The sequence below is a fragment of the Halichoerus grypus genome, chromosome 6 (genome assembly GCF_964656455.1).
Source record: "Halichoerus grypus chromosome 6, mHalGry1.hap1.1, whole genome shotgun sequence".
Lineage (NCBI taxonomy): Eukaryota > Metazoa > Chordata > Mammalia > Carnivora > Phocidae > Halichoerus > Halichoerus grypus.
Window position 1 is genome coordinate 55000799 of NC_135717.1, and position 16490 is coordinate 55017288.

The 16490-nt window shown below is 36.5% G+C and overlaps 1 protein-coding gene across 4 annotated transcripts in view; it reads right to left on the reverse strand.

Annotated features, from left to right (window-relative positions):
- MINDY3 (MINDY lysine 48 deubiquitinase 3) overlaps positions 1-16490 on the reverse strand; it is an 86682-nt gene that overhangs the window by 43619 nt on the left and 26573 nt on the right. For all 4 annotated transcript variants that reach the window (XM_078075177.1, XM_036097042.2, XM_078075179.1 and 1 more), the window contains one exon: positions 2815-2885. In XM_078075177.1, the coding sequence (XP_077931303.1) occupies positions 2815-2885 (71 nt within the window). The remainder of the gene's footprint in view (positions 1-2814; positions 2886-16490) is intronic.

The following is a 16490-nucleotide window of genomic DNA, read 5'->3' on the forward strand; positions in this document are numbered from 1 at the left end:
GCACACTTTAAAATGGTGAGTTTTATAGTATGTGAGTTATCTATTAAAAAAAGGGCACAGAAGGGCGCCTGGGTGGCTCAGGTGGTTAAGTGTCTGCCTTCAGCTTGGGTCATGATCCCAGCGTCCTGGGATCAAGCCCCGAGTTGGGCTCCCTGCTCAGTGGGGAGTCTGCTTCTCCCTCTACCTTTGCCCCTTCCCCCCCTCACCCTAGCACTCTCTTCTCTCTCTCCCTGAAATAAAATCTTAAAAAAAAAAGGGGGGGGGCAGTCAAAAGCACTCAGTCACCTTCTTCATTCATTTTATGTGTGTAGACTTGCATTTGTGTTAATGAACACATATAGTCAAAATGATATGAAAATGTTAATTTCTAAAGAGCAATTTGCTATAATATTAAAAAACGGGAAATGTTCAGGTTCATAAAACTAATACACAGTGATTACCTTAATGTTATTCTCTAAATGTTCGGTGAAAAGTAAATGTATACAGGTTTTCAGAGGGACATCTACAGTTACATACAGATGAACACACCAGTGTAACACAGTTTTTCCAAAAAAGCTGTATCACACCACCCCAACCACTTTCCTTCCAGGTCTCCCACACTCCGGGCCACTCTGCATTGCCCTAAGTGCCCTGGAGCCAGGTGTCAGACAAGCAGATTCACCCCTGAACCTTAGAACTCACTGAAATTATCGAATCTACAGGGAGCCCATGAAACCTACCTAACTCCATCCCAACACCCATACCAAAGCCGCCCCCTATGGTCGCACCTCACCGTTGCCCTGTCCACAGGTATAATCCCCTCAGTGGCCCTGTCTGGTAGCCCTCCCTTGTTTGGAAGTGAAAGTAACGGAGAGTTCTGCCTTTCATCTATCTGAGTACCACTGTGTTGTGTCCGGCCATTAAAAGAATCTTTAAATCTTATAAACTACCAGTTACTGCTAGAACTCTAGAGCAATATGTAATAGGAGAATACACAGCCACTACTGTTTTCCCACTAAGATCTAAGGAGGAAAACAGGCATTCCCCTGTTCTACCTAACAGCTAAAGAAAAGCAAAAACATGATTTAGAAAAGCTTACAATTCTGGTGAAATTGGCCATTCATTCATTCATTCAACAAATGTTTACTGAACACTGTATATGTACCCAGAAAGACAACGTCACTGGCTTCAGAGAGTCTATAATCCACTGGGGATGACAATAAAAAAGCAAATTCAAGATTAAAAAAATAAGTAAACAGAAAAGATCATTAAAGAGTGATTATTCTTAGGACATTGTGAAAAAGAGTCACTGAAGGAACGGCTGAGGAAAAGGTCTCTGAGGCACCACTTTAAGTAGGACCTGAAAGGGAGAGGGAGCCGTCCATTTACAAGCTGGAGTATTCCAGGCAGACATGACAGCAACTATGAATGAAGTCTTATCAGGCAGGAAAGGGCTTGGGTGTGTTTGAGAGTCTGGCAGGAAACCAGCAGGGCTAGAGCACAGCAGTGGAGAGGGCAAAGCAACTGAAGAGGGACAGACAGGACCTAGATCAGGGCGTTACAGGCCAGACGGTGAAGATTTCACAGTGTATCATCTCCACACCCGATCCTCCTGCAAAACACACACACGCTTTACAAAAAACAGCTTTATTCAAATATCTTTGACATATGAACACTGTGTATATTAAAAGTGTGCAACTTAATGTTTTTGTATATGTATACACTGTGAAAAGATCACCACAATCAAGTTAATTAACATAGTCATCACTTCTATGTAGTTATCATTTGTACGTGTGTGCACGTGCACCGAGGCATGCACACACACTTTTAGGACCGATGAATGTTTGTGTGTGTTTCTTGGGAGAACGGGATGCAGCCTGATGCTCTGGTTGCCACGCTACTTCAGAATAGCTTTAGCTTGTAAATTAAAGTCACCAAAAATAAAAGAGTTACTACTGTGATACAATACGATCCCTACTAACGGATAAGGGCAGGATGAAACCTATTTGATTATCATACCCATATCACTCCTTTCCAAGTGTTGTCAGGAAAGAGGAATACTTCCAGTTAAAAGACAGACAGACAGACAGAAAGAGGGCAAGACACCGTTATTTTACTAAATCACCATCACCTGAACCACTGCTAGGGACCCACCATTCTAAAATGGAAAAGAAAATTAGATCTACTTCTTCCTTCCTCCAAAATCAGGCCATCTCATTAAGTGTAATGATTTGAACCCTGTTTAAAACTATTTGGAACATCCAATAGTTATTTCAGATGATGCAGGAAAACAATGAAATATTTATCAATAAATGAGAAGTTCATGGCAGTTCCTAACCTAGCCCATGTGCTAAAGAATTTAATGCTGTGAAATGCTTGGAATTTGTTTTTTTAAGTGTGAAATCATTTTTCAGATGGAAAAGACAAAAGTTCAAACTTCAGGCATCTAGCAAATTCTTTTTCTTTGCCTGGTAAGTATTACCAGTTGTTTCCGTGAAGTATACTATTATGAGGAAGAAACAATACATCCTCTTCCCCTGGCTTACCAAAAAATATATTTTCAATAATGGTGTGTCTATTTTTATGAACTGTTTTTTACTGGGCTCTGCCCTCTACCCTCAAAAAGGAATAAACCTCACAAATAGGAAACTTGGCATGATCAGCCAACTTAATTCTACCCTTAATATGCCTGTCAGTTTAGGAAAGGAGATCAGGAAAGAACTGAGAAGTACACAGTAAAAGCAGTAAGCTACATGTCATCATAGGAGAAAATATTGTCCACAATAGTGGAGGTGTGAATAAAAACATTGAAAAATACTATAAAAATCAACTTACCTTACAGTATCTTAAAGCTTCCATTAATGTTAAGAATCCTACAGCAGCTTGTTCATGTATACCAAGAAGTTCTACAAAAAAAAGTTTGTACTGCATTAACATACATAAATCTGAAAACTACTTAATGTAAATATAGATGTATACATATATACATTTTACACCAAAATTTTTACTGTTCCCCAAAAGTATACTTTAAAACCTAGCACATTATTTATTGTTAAGCGTTCCCATCAAATTATCATTATATTACTACTTATTACAAAATACCATTAGATCATGTTTGTGGTGGGTGATGTGATGCTTCAGATGTACATTAAATGTATTTATATTTATAAAACCTTATATTCAACTTTAACTTTTAAAATGAAGACACTGTCCCCTCTGAAACCCAAGGAATTACTGACAAAAATAAAGAAGAGATACTTAATAATATCCAGGCAAAACAGCCAACTTGAATTGACTTTGACTTAAACAAATAAATATGCTAATCTTTACTTGTAAAATTTATCACTGTATAGCAGTGAACCTACTTGCACAATACTTAAAACACGGGTATTTGATACCATCCATTTCTCCTATAAACAAACACAGTGTGCTTAAGATTTGGGAAATAAAGACAAACGGAACAAGGTGTCTGCCTTACAAAGACTAAGTTTATCAAGACAAGAAAAGAATGTGTCTTTTTTCTGTTTACATATACATATACACTGTATATATATATATATATATATATTTTTTTTTTTTTTTAAAGATTTAATTATTTATTTGAGAGAGAGCAAGAGCGAGCAGGCCTGTGAGAGGGCAGGGGCAGAGGGAGAGGGAGAGGATCTCAAGCAGGCTGCATGCTGATCACAGAGTCTGATGCGGGGTAGGGTGGGGGTACCTGGGCTGAGTCCATGACCCTGAGATCACAACCTGAGCCGAAACCAAGAGACCGACCCTTAACCAACTGAGCCACCCAGGTGCCCCATATACACTTTATCTTGTGATAAAAGAACATCTGCTTACTATATTAGGGAAGGTGTATATTGGAATTTGTTTTTTTAAGTGTGAAATCATTTTTCAGATGGAAAAGACAGAAGTTAAAACTTTTGTGAGGGGCGCCTGGGTGGCTCAGTAGGTTGAGTGTCCAACTCTTAATTTCGGCTCAGGTCATGATCTCATAGGTTGCGGGATTGAGCCCCACATGGGGCTCTGCACTCACGGGGGAGTCTGCTTGAGGATTCTCTCTCTCCCCTCCCTGTCCCTCCAGCTCTCTCTCAAATGAATAAGTAAATCTATTTTTAATAACGATTTTATTTACTTGAGAGAGAGCAAGAGTGAGAGAGATCACAGAGGCAGAGGGAGAAGGAGGCTTCCCGCTGAGCAGAGAGCCCAATGTGGGGCTTGATCCCAGGACCCTGGGATCAAGACCTGAGCCGAAGGCAGATGCATAACCCACTGAGCTACCCAGGCATCCCTAAATAAATCTTTAAAAAAGAAAAAAACAAATGGGACAACATTTGAGTTGAATCTTTAAGCATATGTAGGAATTTTGCAGGTCACCAAGAAGAGAACATGAAGAAAATTCAAGGCGGAGGAAACAACAAAGTATGAAAAGTTATGTATTTAATGTTTGAATATGTCAAACCTTTCTTTAAAGGTTTCTAGCCTGGGGAACCTGATAAATGGTGATTAACTAAAAGGAAGTTAAGTAAGGGAAATTAAGAAGTCCTGAAGTGGTATGGAGAGAGAACACGACTTTGGTTTTAGACAAGCTGGGATGGAGAAAACTTCAGGACTTCTAGCTAGAGATGGATTCACAACTGGAAGTAAGGCTCAGGAACACAGAAGAGAGGTCAGGGTTGGATACAGAGCTTTGGGAATCAGCACAGAGATGAGAATTGAGGTCATGCATGTGGATAATAAAGAACAGACAAAGCTCAGAAAATGAAGAATAGATTATTCCACAACAGAGATGTAATTATAATGATAATCAAATCTTTTATAGACTAGCTTTCAGCTAACGTACATTAAATGGAACTGTAATAGTAATTTGGGTCCATATATATTTCTAAAAAGCATTTTTTTTCTGGTTAAAAATTATGCCCACTGTAAATACAATGTATTTATAACTTTGTTTCCTTTTTACCATCTGGTCATGTTTTGTCCATTTTTCTATTAAGATATTGTATTTTTCTAATTAATGTAATATCATCAACTCTTGGTCATACTATGTATCCTTAAATAACAACATTCAGACAGTATAAGCTAAGAACTGGTTGTTGAACCTTTTGGATTTGCAAGTCCAAAATTAACAGAATGTGTATGTAATTATATATATAGTTTGTATTTTTTCACTAGCTTCTTACAGGTACTCGGGAGGTATAACAATAGTTCTCAAATTGTGTTTTAGGATTCTTAGGGGTCCACAAGACCCTTTTAGAGACTACGAAATCAAAATGCTTTCCATTAGAAAAACATTAATTGCTTTTTTCTCTTAAGCTTTTATGAGTGTAAAGTGAGGTTTTCCAGAGGCCAAATGATATGTTTGTTCTACCTCAAAAGATTGAATCTATAAACAGATATGTCCACTAATAACCTTAACCTAGACATTGAAGGGGTTTACAAACAATGTCACTCTTCTTACTAATTTTCTTCTCATTTTAGAAAAGTTACTTATTATAAATATTTGTATTAACAAGTAATGGGTGTATTATTGTTATTTTAAAATGAGTTAACACATATTTTTAAATTTCTCAGTCTTAATTTTTAAGAAGAAAAATACTGAACATTATTTGGTTATAACTCATATAAGCAAAAGCTCTTTTGGGATTTTGAATCATTTATTTTTTAAATTTTTTTAGAGAAAGACAGCCTGGGGGGAAGGGCAGAAGGAGAGAGAGAATCTTAAGGAGGCTCCATGCCCAGTGTGGAGCCTGATGGGGCTTGATCTCATGACCCTGAAATCATGACCTAAGCCAAAATCAAGTCAGATGCTTAACCGACTGAGCCATCCAGGTGCCCCAAGATCTTCTATCATTTTTAAAAGTGTCAAGAGCAAAATAAATAAATAAATAAATAAAACAAAAACAAACCCACAAAAAAAAAACCCCACAAAAAACCAAAACCCAAAACAAAACAAAAACAAGTGTCAAGAGCATGAAACCAAACAACATGTGAATCACTGGATTATAGCATTCAAAGGAAAAAAAGGGAGTGCGGGTGAGCAACCCTAATAGGTAAAAATGGTACTCCATTACCTTACTAATTTTTCCTTCCTCTTCCTTCTGAGGTTTAAGCACTAAATGTTTTCAAGTTCAAACAATACATATGTTGAGAAACATTTCCACACTTTAATTTCTAAAATCAGATACCACCACCTAGTGTTATGATTAGATACTACAACATCTATTTCCTCGGAATTTTAAACAAATACCTGAAACAGTATATTTATAATAATATCATGCTACCAACTCTAGCAAACTAGCTGTTCATAATTCTTGGGTAATGAATTATTCAGATTAGGTCAGTGAGCACATATTTAGGCATGTAGTTTAAATGGTAATATTTAAAAATTACTATTTCTTTAAATAAAATGAATATATATTTAAAATTTTTATCTTTAGTAGCTAATGTGTGTCCTTAGGAGTATTTATTAGTTTACGAAGTTGTAAATGTAGTGAGGATATACCAATCTCACAGAGTACAATTTACAGAATTTACTTATGTAAGACTTGTAAATTGACTTCAAGACTTATTAAGACATTTGCAGAAAACCCTAATAATTGTGTCATTATATTTTAGAATTTTCTAACTTTGTTTTCTTAGCCTTGCATTTAAGATTAATCACGTTGAGTCCCTATCAACCCTATCTGCTTCAGTCAGTGAGACCGTATATACATGCAAAGTTTTATATTCCTCAGTTTGCCTCTCTTTCTTCTTCTCTTCCACTTCAGCTGTCACTTCTCACTGCTGTCAGTGCATCTACGGAAGGCCCACTTGGGCCTTTTAAATTTGATGCTGACTTGGAAACCAGATAACTGCACTGCATTTATTTAAGAAACATACCCTGAGTGCCAAGTATTGGGGAAAAAAAAAAAAAAAACAGAAACAAGAAAACAATGCTGCATATTGCAGGAATACAAAGCTACCATGGGGACTACAAAGATGAAGCAAGACAAGATCCTTTTTGCAAACCATATATCTGATAAGGGGTTAACAACCAAAATATATAAGGAACTCTTAAAACTCAGCTGCAAAAACCCAAATAATCCAATTAAAAATTGGGCAAAGAACATGAAGAGACATTTCTTCAAAGAATACATATAAATGGCCAACAATTCATGAAAAGATGCTCAACATCACTAATCATAAGAGTTGCAAATTAAAACCCAACAGAGGTATCACCTCACACCTGTTAGGATGGCCATTATCAAAAAGAAAGTCAAAACAAATCATAAGTTGGGGCACCTGGGTGGCTCAGTCATTAAGTGTCTGCCTTCGGCTCAGGTCATGATGCCAGGGTCCTGGGATCGAGCCCCGCCTCGGGCTTCCCTGCTCGGCGGGAGGCCTGCTTCTCCCTCTCCCACTCCCCCTGCTTGTGTTCCCTCTCTCGCTGTGCCTCTATCAAATAAATAAATAAAATTAAAAAAAAAAAACAAATCATAAGTTGTTGGTGAGGATATGTAGAAATTGGAACCCTTGTACACTGTTGGTGGGAATGTAAAATGGTATAGCAACTATGGAAAACAGTATGGAGGTTCCTCAGAAAGTTAAAAATACATCTACTGTGACAGAGCCATTCCATTTCTGGGTATTCAGTCCAAAAGAATTGAAATCAGAAACTCAAAGAGATATCTGCACTCTCATGTTCACTGCAGCAGTACTTACAGCAGCTAAGATGTTGAAACAACCTAAAAGTCCAGCAACGAATGGACGGATATGGAAATTGTGGTATATACAGATGATGGAATATTACTCAGGCTTAAAAAAGAAGGAAATCCTATCATATGTGGCAACAGGAATGAACTTTCAGGATACTATGCTAAGTGAAATATACAAGTCAGAGAAGGAGAAATACTGCACGATTCCACTTAGATGAGGTATTCGAAATAGTCAAATTCAAAGAAGTAGAGCAGAATGATGGTTGCCAGGAGATGGAAGGAGGAGGAAATGGGGAGTTGCTATTCAACAAAGTTGCAGTCATGTAAGGTAAGTTCTAGATATCTACTGTACAACTTTGTGCTTAGAGTTAATTCTGTATCTTAACTTAAAAAATCATTATGAGGGTAGATCTCATGCTAAATGTTCTTACTACAATTAAAAAAATTCCCCCCCAATAGTAGGTATCAAAGTAGAATGTGTTAAGTGCCATGAAAACAAAATGCTCAGAGGTAAAGATACATCACTTTCGGCCATGAGAATCAGGAAGCTATCCATGGAGGGATGGCATATGAAGTAGGCAGTGAAGGACTGCATAGGCACAAATGGGAGGGATATAGGTCTTTGGCAAAAGGCGTAGCATGAACAAAGAAATAAAAGCAAGTGGCATAATTTTTTTCAAGCATAGGTTTCTGATGGTTGGAAAATAAGCTAGAATGAAATTATACAGGGTCCTTGAGTAAGTAAGGTAAAAAATCTGTAGTTAGAAAAATTTAAAAAGAACGGACTTATTTGCAAGAATGTTAGAACAGCTAAACTAAAAAGCAGTAAGATACTGAGAAAGATTTGGCTATCTCACTGATACATAAATTGCATAAATATAAACAATCTGACCTATGAATCTATGAATCTATTTTTGAAAGTGAAAAGCTTTTCAAACCCATTTACTGGTTGTTATATTCCTAAGAAGTCAGGTTGCTACAGCGTTGACATATAGCTAGGGTTGCCCAATTTAGCAAATAAAAACACAAGATGCCCAGTTAAATTTAAACTTCTGATAAAAAAACAAGTAATTTTTTTAGTAAAACTGTATTCCAAATGTTGAATGGCACATACTTATACTAAAAATGATTTATCTGCAAATAAATTTGGAGTCCTGTATTTTATCTGGCAACTTAGCTCCAGCTAATTAACTTTTATAGTAATAAAATATAGAGAAAATAAGCACTTCTGCCCCTTTCTCAAATTTTGATAAACCAAACACTTCAAATTTGTATACCAACTAGCCACTTAATTGCAATTCATATTACTTAAAATCAAAATGATCTTAATTTTCGGTTTAGATTCTCTTAGTATCCTAAGTTCATCAACGTTCAATGAACTATTTAATTGTAGCCTGGATGGACTGTGATAATGATTTCTATTAAAAGGAAAAAGAAAGCAAGCTCTGGGTTTCTGATTGATAAAAGCTGACTCTCTCAATCCCATAAAATGAAGAAAACATTCAAATAATCAAATAAACATAAACAATAAATGTACAATACATACAATAACACAGCACACAAATACAACAGAATGCCTTAAAGGTAGGAAAGAGACCATCGAAAAACCGATCTATAGGCAAACAAAGCAAAGAAAATCTCAGTTCAAAAGACATGCATTAGTACAAAATAAAGACAGATGGCAGGTAGACCGGGGCCAAACCACAAAAGGCTTTGAGAGCCTTCGTAAAGAGTCGAAGTGCATGGGGAAGCCAGTCACTGAATGGTTTTAAGTGAGAAACTGTCATGATCTGACTTAGTTTTTAAAATATCCCACTAGCCACTGTGACAGACTAGAGGGTGGGCAAAATTGAAATTAAGTGAGGAGTTCTACTGCAGGTTTATGTGTACTCTATCGTAGAAGCAAAAGATAGTTTTAACAGTTGAGGTAGAATAAAGTACATGGATTCGGGAACTATAGAACCTATATGATCAACACTATATACTTTCATTAAAAGGTACAAAAAAGCCCAATCTAAATGGGAAGACTTACTACTGTAAAGATGGCACTTCTTTAAAATAATCTACAAATTTAACATAACTCATTCGAATTCTCACAAATTTCTTAAAACTGCAACTTAAAAAGCTGAAAGAAGTTCAACTGGACTAGATAATGTAAAAATGGCTATAATAATTTTACATTATTATATTTTTATTATAATAATAGTAGGACACGTGCTGACAAATATCAAAGAACATAAAACTAGGCAATAAGGTAGTTTTGGCAAAGAACTCACAAATAGATTAGTGGAATAGAAGAGTACAAAGAGTGTTTCATACATACGGGAAAATCTGTTATTTGATCAAGTAGGTGTGTCAGGTGGAGAAATGACAAGTTAGGATATTAGGCAATTCTTTGGGAAAAAGTAAAAAAGTAGATCTCTATCTTATACCACTCACAAATAAATAATCCAAATGGATTAAAGAATTAAACATTAAAAAAAGGCCTACAAAATCATTTGAAGAGAATACTAGGAAATATTAGTTTAATATTGTGGTGGGAGAAATACAAAACTGATTCAAGAAAAAAATTAAAACAGAAGCCATAACAGAAAAGATGAAATGATTTGTCTTTATAAAAATGAAAAACTTGGGTATGATAAAAGATACCATTAACAAAGTTAAGGCACAGAAAAGGCTGAGGGAAAATATTTGCAACACATTTTTAAAACAAAAAGAAAGAATTTATAAAGAGTTCCTAGCAATTACGAGTAAGACAATAACCTTTCCCTTCAAAATGCCAAAAGCTAGAAAGAAGCAATTCCCAGAAGAGGAAATACTAAAAGCTGACAAACACACAAAAAAGATGATCAAGCACAGGCTCAGGGGGAATGAGAAATGTGAATTATCAGTAAGATGACATAATAAAGATGCACGGTTCTGAGTATTGGCCAGGATACAGAAAAACAGGAAGCCCCCTACATCACGGTTCTGAGTATTGGCCAGGATACAGAAAAACAGGAAGCCCCCTACATCATTAAAAGCCAAGTTGATACATTAGCAGTTGGTAAAGCAGACTTTAGAAGGTAATCTGGCTTTATCTATCAGTTTTACAAATGTTCTTCAAAGATTAAATATATGAGTTATCATATGACCCAGGATTTTCATTCATAGATACCAAAGAAAAATTAAAACATATATCCTCACAAAAGCTTACATAAATATTCCTAACCACATTATTCAGGACAGCCAAGTGGAAACAAGCTGAATGCCCATCAATTGACTAACGAATACATAAAATATGGTCTCTCTACACAATGGAATATTATTCACCAATAAAAAGGAGTACAGTGCTGGTATATGCTAAAACATGGATGAACCTTGAAAACATTCCAAGTAAAAGAAGCCAGTCACAGGAGACCAGATATTACATGATTCTATTTATAGAACTACTTATAGAACTATTTATAGAACTATTTATAAGAAATCCCCAGTTTGGGCAAATCTATGGAGACAGAAAACATTAATTGTTGCTAGGAGCTGAGGGGCAGGCGATTATGAGGAGTGATTGCAAATGGGCACAAAAAAATGTTCTAATATTGATCTGGTGATGATTACATAACTCTAAGACTATATTAAAAACCACAGAATTGAAATAAATACATACATATATACCATGGAATTTACATTTTAAATAGTATCACATGTGTGGTATGTGAATTCTATCTTGATAAAGCTATTAGTAACAAAAATTAACAGATGCCTAAATTTTTATCACATTCTACTTTTAGAAATCTATCCTATAGGAATATTTGAATATGTAAAAATTTATATACAAAAATGTTCTCTGCAGTTTTTGTTTATAACAGTCAAAAATGGTAACAATATACATGTTCACCATAAGCAAACTAAAGGCAAAAGACAAACTAGGAAAAATATGTTGATTGTACGTTATATTATATTTATATATATATATATATATATATATATATATATATATATAAATATAAATATATGACAGATCAAGCATTGATATCCTTAATAGTTAAAGGCAAGAAAAATGCCCTATTTCCTTCTTGGACTTTCCTAGATATATATAATATTCATTTTCTCTCCAACTGCCAGATAGATGCTTACTGCCAGGAAAAAGCCTAACTATAAGCTTTACCGGTCGGATCCACTCCAAATCACTCTATGCAAACTCATCTCTACCTCTTACTGCTGACTGCACTTTTAAAAATCTCTCCCATGATCCATTTTTTCACTCCTTCTTAAAGCAGTGGACTCAAACTCTTTCTCTCCTTTTATGCCTCCAACTTTACCTCTGTCCATTCATTCTCAGAAGACTTCAAAGTTCTCCCTATTTAAATCTTTCACACTTCAAATGTCTTTTTCTTTTCTCAGCACATTCTTTTTTCCTATTTTAGAAGAACTGTGCATCCTTCCAAGGTTACTGTTACTCCTGACCCCATTTACTTTGATTAAAGGTGGCTCCCTTCCCTTGGCCAACAAACAATTTTTTTTATTTTTATTTTTTATTATGTTATGTTAATCACCATACATTACATCCTTAGTTTTTGATGTAGTGTTCCATGATTCATTATTTGCGTATAACACCCAGTGCTCCATGCAGAACGTGCCCTCTTTTAATACCCATCACCAGGCTAACCCATCCTCCCACCCCACCCCCCAGAACCCTCAGTTTGTTTTTCAGAGTCCACCGTCTCTCATGGTTCTTGTCCGCCTCCGATTTCCCCCCTCATTCTTCCCCTCCTATCTTTTTATTTTTAACATATTATTTGTTTCAGAGGTACAGATCTGTGATTCAACAGTCTTGCATAATTCACAGTGCTCACCATAGCACATACCCTCCCCAATGTCTATCACCCAGCCACCCCATCCCTCCCACCTCCCACCACTCCAGCAACCCCCAGTTTGTTTCCTGAGATTAAGAATTCCTCATATCAGTGAGGTCATATGATATGTCTTTCTCTGATTGACTTATTTCGCTCAGCATAACACTCCAGTTCCATCCAAGTTGTTGCAAATGGCAAGATCTCATTCCTTCTGATGGCTGCATAATATTCCATTGTATATATACACACCACATCTTCTTTATCCATTCATCTGTCGATGGACATCTTGGCTCTTTCCACAGTTTGGCTATTGTGGACATTGCTGCTATAAACATCGGGCCAAGAAACAATTTAAGTGATTTCTATACCTTAAAACAAAAACTACATTCACCATCTCTTCACCTGGGCAATCAATTCCACTTTCCCTCTTTCACCAGTACAATTTCCTTGCTTACATGGCTGAAATATTTACTCCCTATGATCTGGTTTCTACCTCAGTTGTTCTTGTAATGCGAAGACCTTGTGAATTGCTAAATTCATAGCCTATTCTTAGTCCTCATTCTCCTTGAATGAGAAATACAGCATGGCTCATTCACTGACTCTGTTTCATGGACAAGAATCTTTGGATTAAATTCTCAAAATCAGTCTCTCTCCATAAATGAGGCACTAACTACCTCTCACGGTATGAAATTTAGTAAGATAAACTTTTCCCACATCATCTTATATATTTATTATTGCGCTCGATTCTGTGAAATGTAGTATAAGAGGCAGCCTATCATAATGATTAAGTATGCTTGTTACATGGACTCAGACTACGGTTGTTCAAATCTCAGCTCTATTTATTAAGCTGTGTGAAATGAAGCAAGATACTTAAAACACTCTGCACCTTAGTTTCCTCTATGATCTTCACAAAGTAGTTCTAAGAATGAAGTGAGTAAATGGGGGGAAAATACAGTAATTAGGTACTAAGAGCAGTGCTTAGCACTGTTAAATAAATGTTCACCACTGCTGTACAATGAGTACTCCTGACCATCATCAGGAGCTGTACCCGCTCTTCAAAGAAAATGAAATACTTGAGGACAAAGACTGTTTTTTCCGCCACCAAAAGATCCACAGAAACTTCAAGTCCGTTTGCCATGTTTCTTCATGTGTTCATTTATTCAATAAGCTTTATCGGAAAACCTACTAGTTATTTGTACTTTACTCTCACGCATCTCATCAGTTGAATTCTATAGCTTCTACCTTCCTGTAGTCTCTCCGACAGAGGCAGAACGGTACAGGGGGAGAACGTGCTATGGTGGAATGAGCACAGGCTTTGGGTGTGGTCCAAAGCAGTTTGACGCCGGGCAAATTACTCAATCATCTGAGGCTCGCCTTTTTATCTATCAAAGTTAAGATACATATCTAAAAACATACTGGTTAGCACAAAGTACATAAATACTAGTCGCTGTCTTTTTTCTTCTATTCCAAATGCCTTCAGTGACTGTCTTCCTAATGCTTGCCATCTAAAATGTAAACTTCTTAGTATTCAAGATCCTCTGAGTTCTTACTCAGCCCCATGTTTATGATCCTTCCTCTTACTAGTCTCCTTCACAGATCCAGTGCTTTCATCTGCTGGTCCTCAAACCTGCCTGCACATCAGAATCATCCTGGGGTAATTTTAAAATTATTATGCCCAGGCTCTACCACTTAGGGATCCTAACATTTATTTACTCTCGGCTGAGGCCATAGCATGGACATATTTTTAAGCTCCCCAGTGGTCAGGTGTAGTCAGGATTAAGAACCAGGGTGCTAGTCTGATCTGTCTCTAGCCCCTAAACACAACCTGTAATTTTTCACAAAATGCCCTCTCGCTCATTCCATCTCACTCCATTAAAATGTTAACTCCTACTTAAAGTATTTCTGTTTACCCCAACATAATCACAGTAGAAGTTTTCTCCTTCCTCTGTAATACTTTGTTTCAACATGCTTCATTTCACATTGCATTATAGTTATTTGTGTGCACGTTCTTAATTCCCCAAACTAGGTGTGTGTGCTTTTGAGGGAAAGTTAAGTTCTCCCTATGGGCCAGTTGAGGCATTTTAGAAATATGATCTTAATCTTCATAACATCCCTTTGAGGAAGGCATTAAACCTCCATATTTTATAACTAAGTAAATTGAAGCTAGGAGAAGTAAAGTGGCTTGCCTAAGGATTTTACAACTAGTAACTCTTAAATTATACTTTTTCTTTGTATATTACATATATCACAACCTCCTCCCATGTTGTCAGATCAGAAAAACATCCAATAAATGCCGAATAACATACAGATTTTTAAGTTTGGTGACTGAAAACAAATTCAACTTCAAGTCAACATTCCTAACAATTAAGGGAAAATGAAAGAAATATGCCCTGCCTATTTTCTTTTCCAAGATAAGTACTTTAAAGTCATTGCTTAGTTTTGATAGTTAAACTATACTGAAAAAAAATTCACAGCGAGACAATAGCTTTCAAAGCTAATATTTCAAGCAACAGAAAAGAATGAATTTGTACACATCAAGAACCAAAACTTGGATAAGTGACTAATACTCTATGGGGCAAGTAACAAATTCACAGCAAGAAAAAAAGCCTATGGGAGGATAGGTGAGGAAAAGCCTAGGGAGACAGAACAGCCTGGGTCTGAAAGTAGGAGAGTCTTAGGAGAATTTGCAGAATGAAGAGAAAGGAGGACCATGATAACTAGTATCAAGAGCCAGAGCAATGCACCAAAGTCCAGGTGGAAAGACTTATGAGCTGTAGAATTATGAGGAGTAGCCAAGACAGGGACAGGTGGGATGAGATACCTCAACCCAAGTTCAGCAGGAACCAGATATTCCTTCCCTGATCATCTGAGATGATCTAAGATACTTCAGGCCCCAGAAACCGTAGGGGGAAGGAAAAAGAGAGGGTGTGTAGAAGCCATGTGGGTGAGGGCATATTACTGAAGAAAGAATGACATACCTTTAACTGGCAGGATTAAATGCCTTCACAGCTTTGAATCAGAGGAAGGTTCAAGAATAGAATGGGCTCACTTACAAAAAACAGAGCAAGGTAACTTGTGTAGTTTTTTTGTCCATGAGTTTTTTGTCCTTTGCCGAAAATCAGCAAAACTAGGTTCTCATTCTAACCTAAACACGAGTGAATAATTTGCCTATTTTATCTAATGTACGGCGGGAAGGTAGTTATTACACTTCTTAAATAAATGAAGGGCTGGATTGTGCTATGGTGCTTTTAAACCTGAAATTCTATTATTTTTACTGACCTTTCCCTCCCTTAATATTATATCCTTTCCTGTTTCTTTACTATACCTATTTTTAAAATTTGAGAAAAATTCAAATTTAAGATCAAGATTCCCTCATTTAAATGGGAGTAAAAAGCAGCAACTCAATCATAATATTTGCTTCTGCTATCTGGTGACAGTCTCATCTCATTATTATAAATTTTATAATATTATAAAATTATAAAATATAAGTATTATAAATAAATTTCTTTGTGAACTGTAGAAACTACAGAAGCTTCCCATCCTATGCTTTACATACTCCAAAAAGAGATACATAGTAGTTAATATAAGTTGAATGAGGGGTGCCTGGCTGGCTCAGTCCTTAAGCGTCTGCCTTCGGCTCAGGTCATGATCCCAGGGTCCTGGGATCGAGCCCCGAATTGGGCTCCCTGCTCAGCGGGAAGCCTGCTTCTCCCTCTCCCGCTCCCCCTGCTTGTGTTCCCTCTCTCGCTGTATCTCTCTCTGTCAAATAAATAAATAAAATCTTTAAAAAAAAAAAATAAGTTGAATGAGTAAATAACTGAATTTAGACTGACCCGGTAATAAGCTGAAGGGAATTTTATTCGGAACTATCTATCGGCTCTTAAGTGGATGAACTGGCCAATAATGTGTTTCACTTCAAGGTCCCTGGGAACGCACAAAACTACAGCAAAGAAATCACTGAGACCAGAAATGGAGG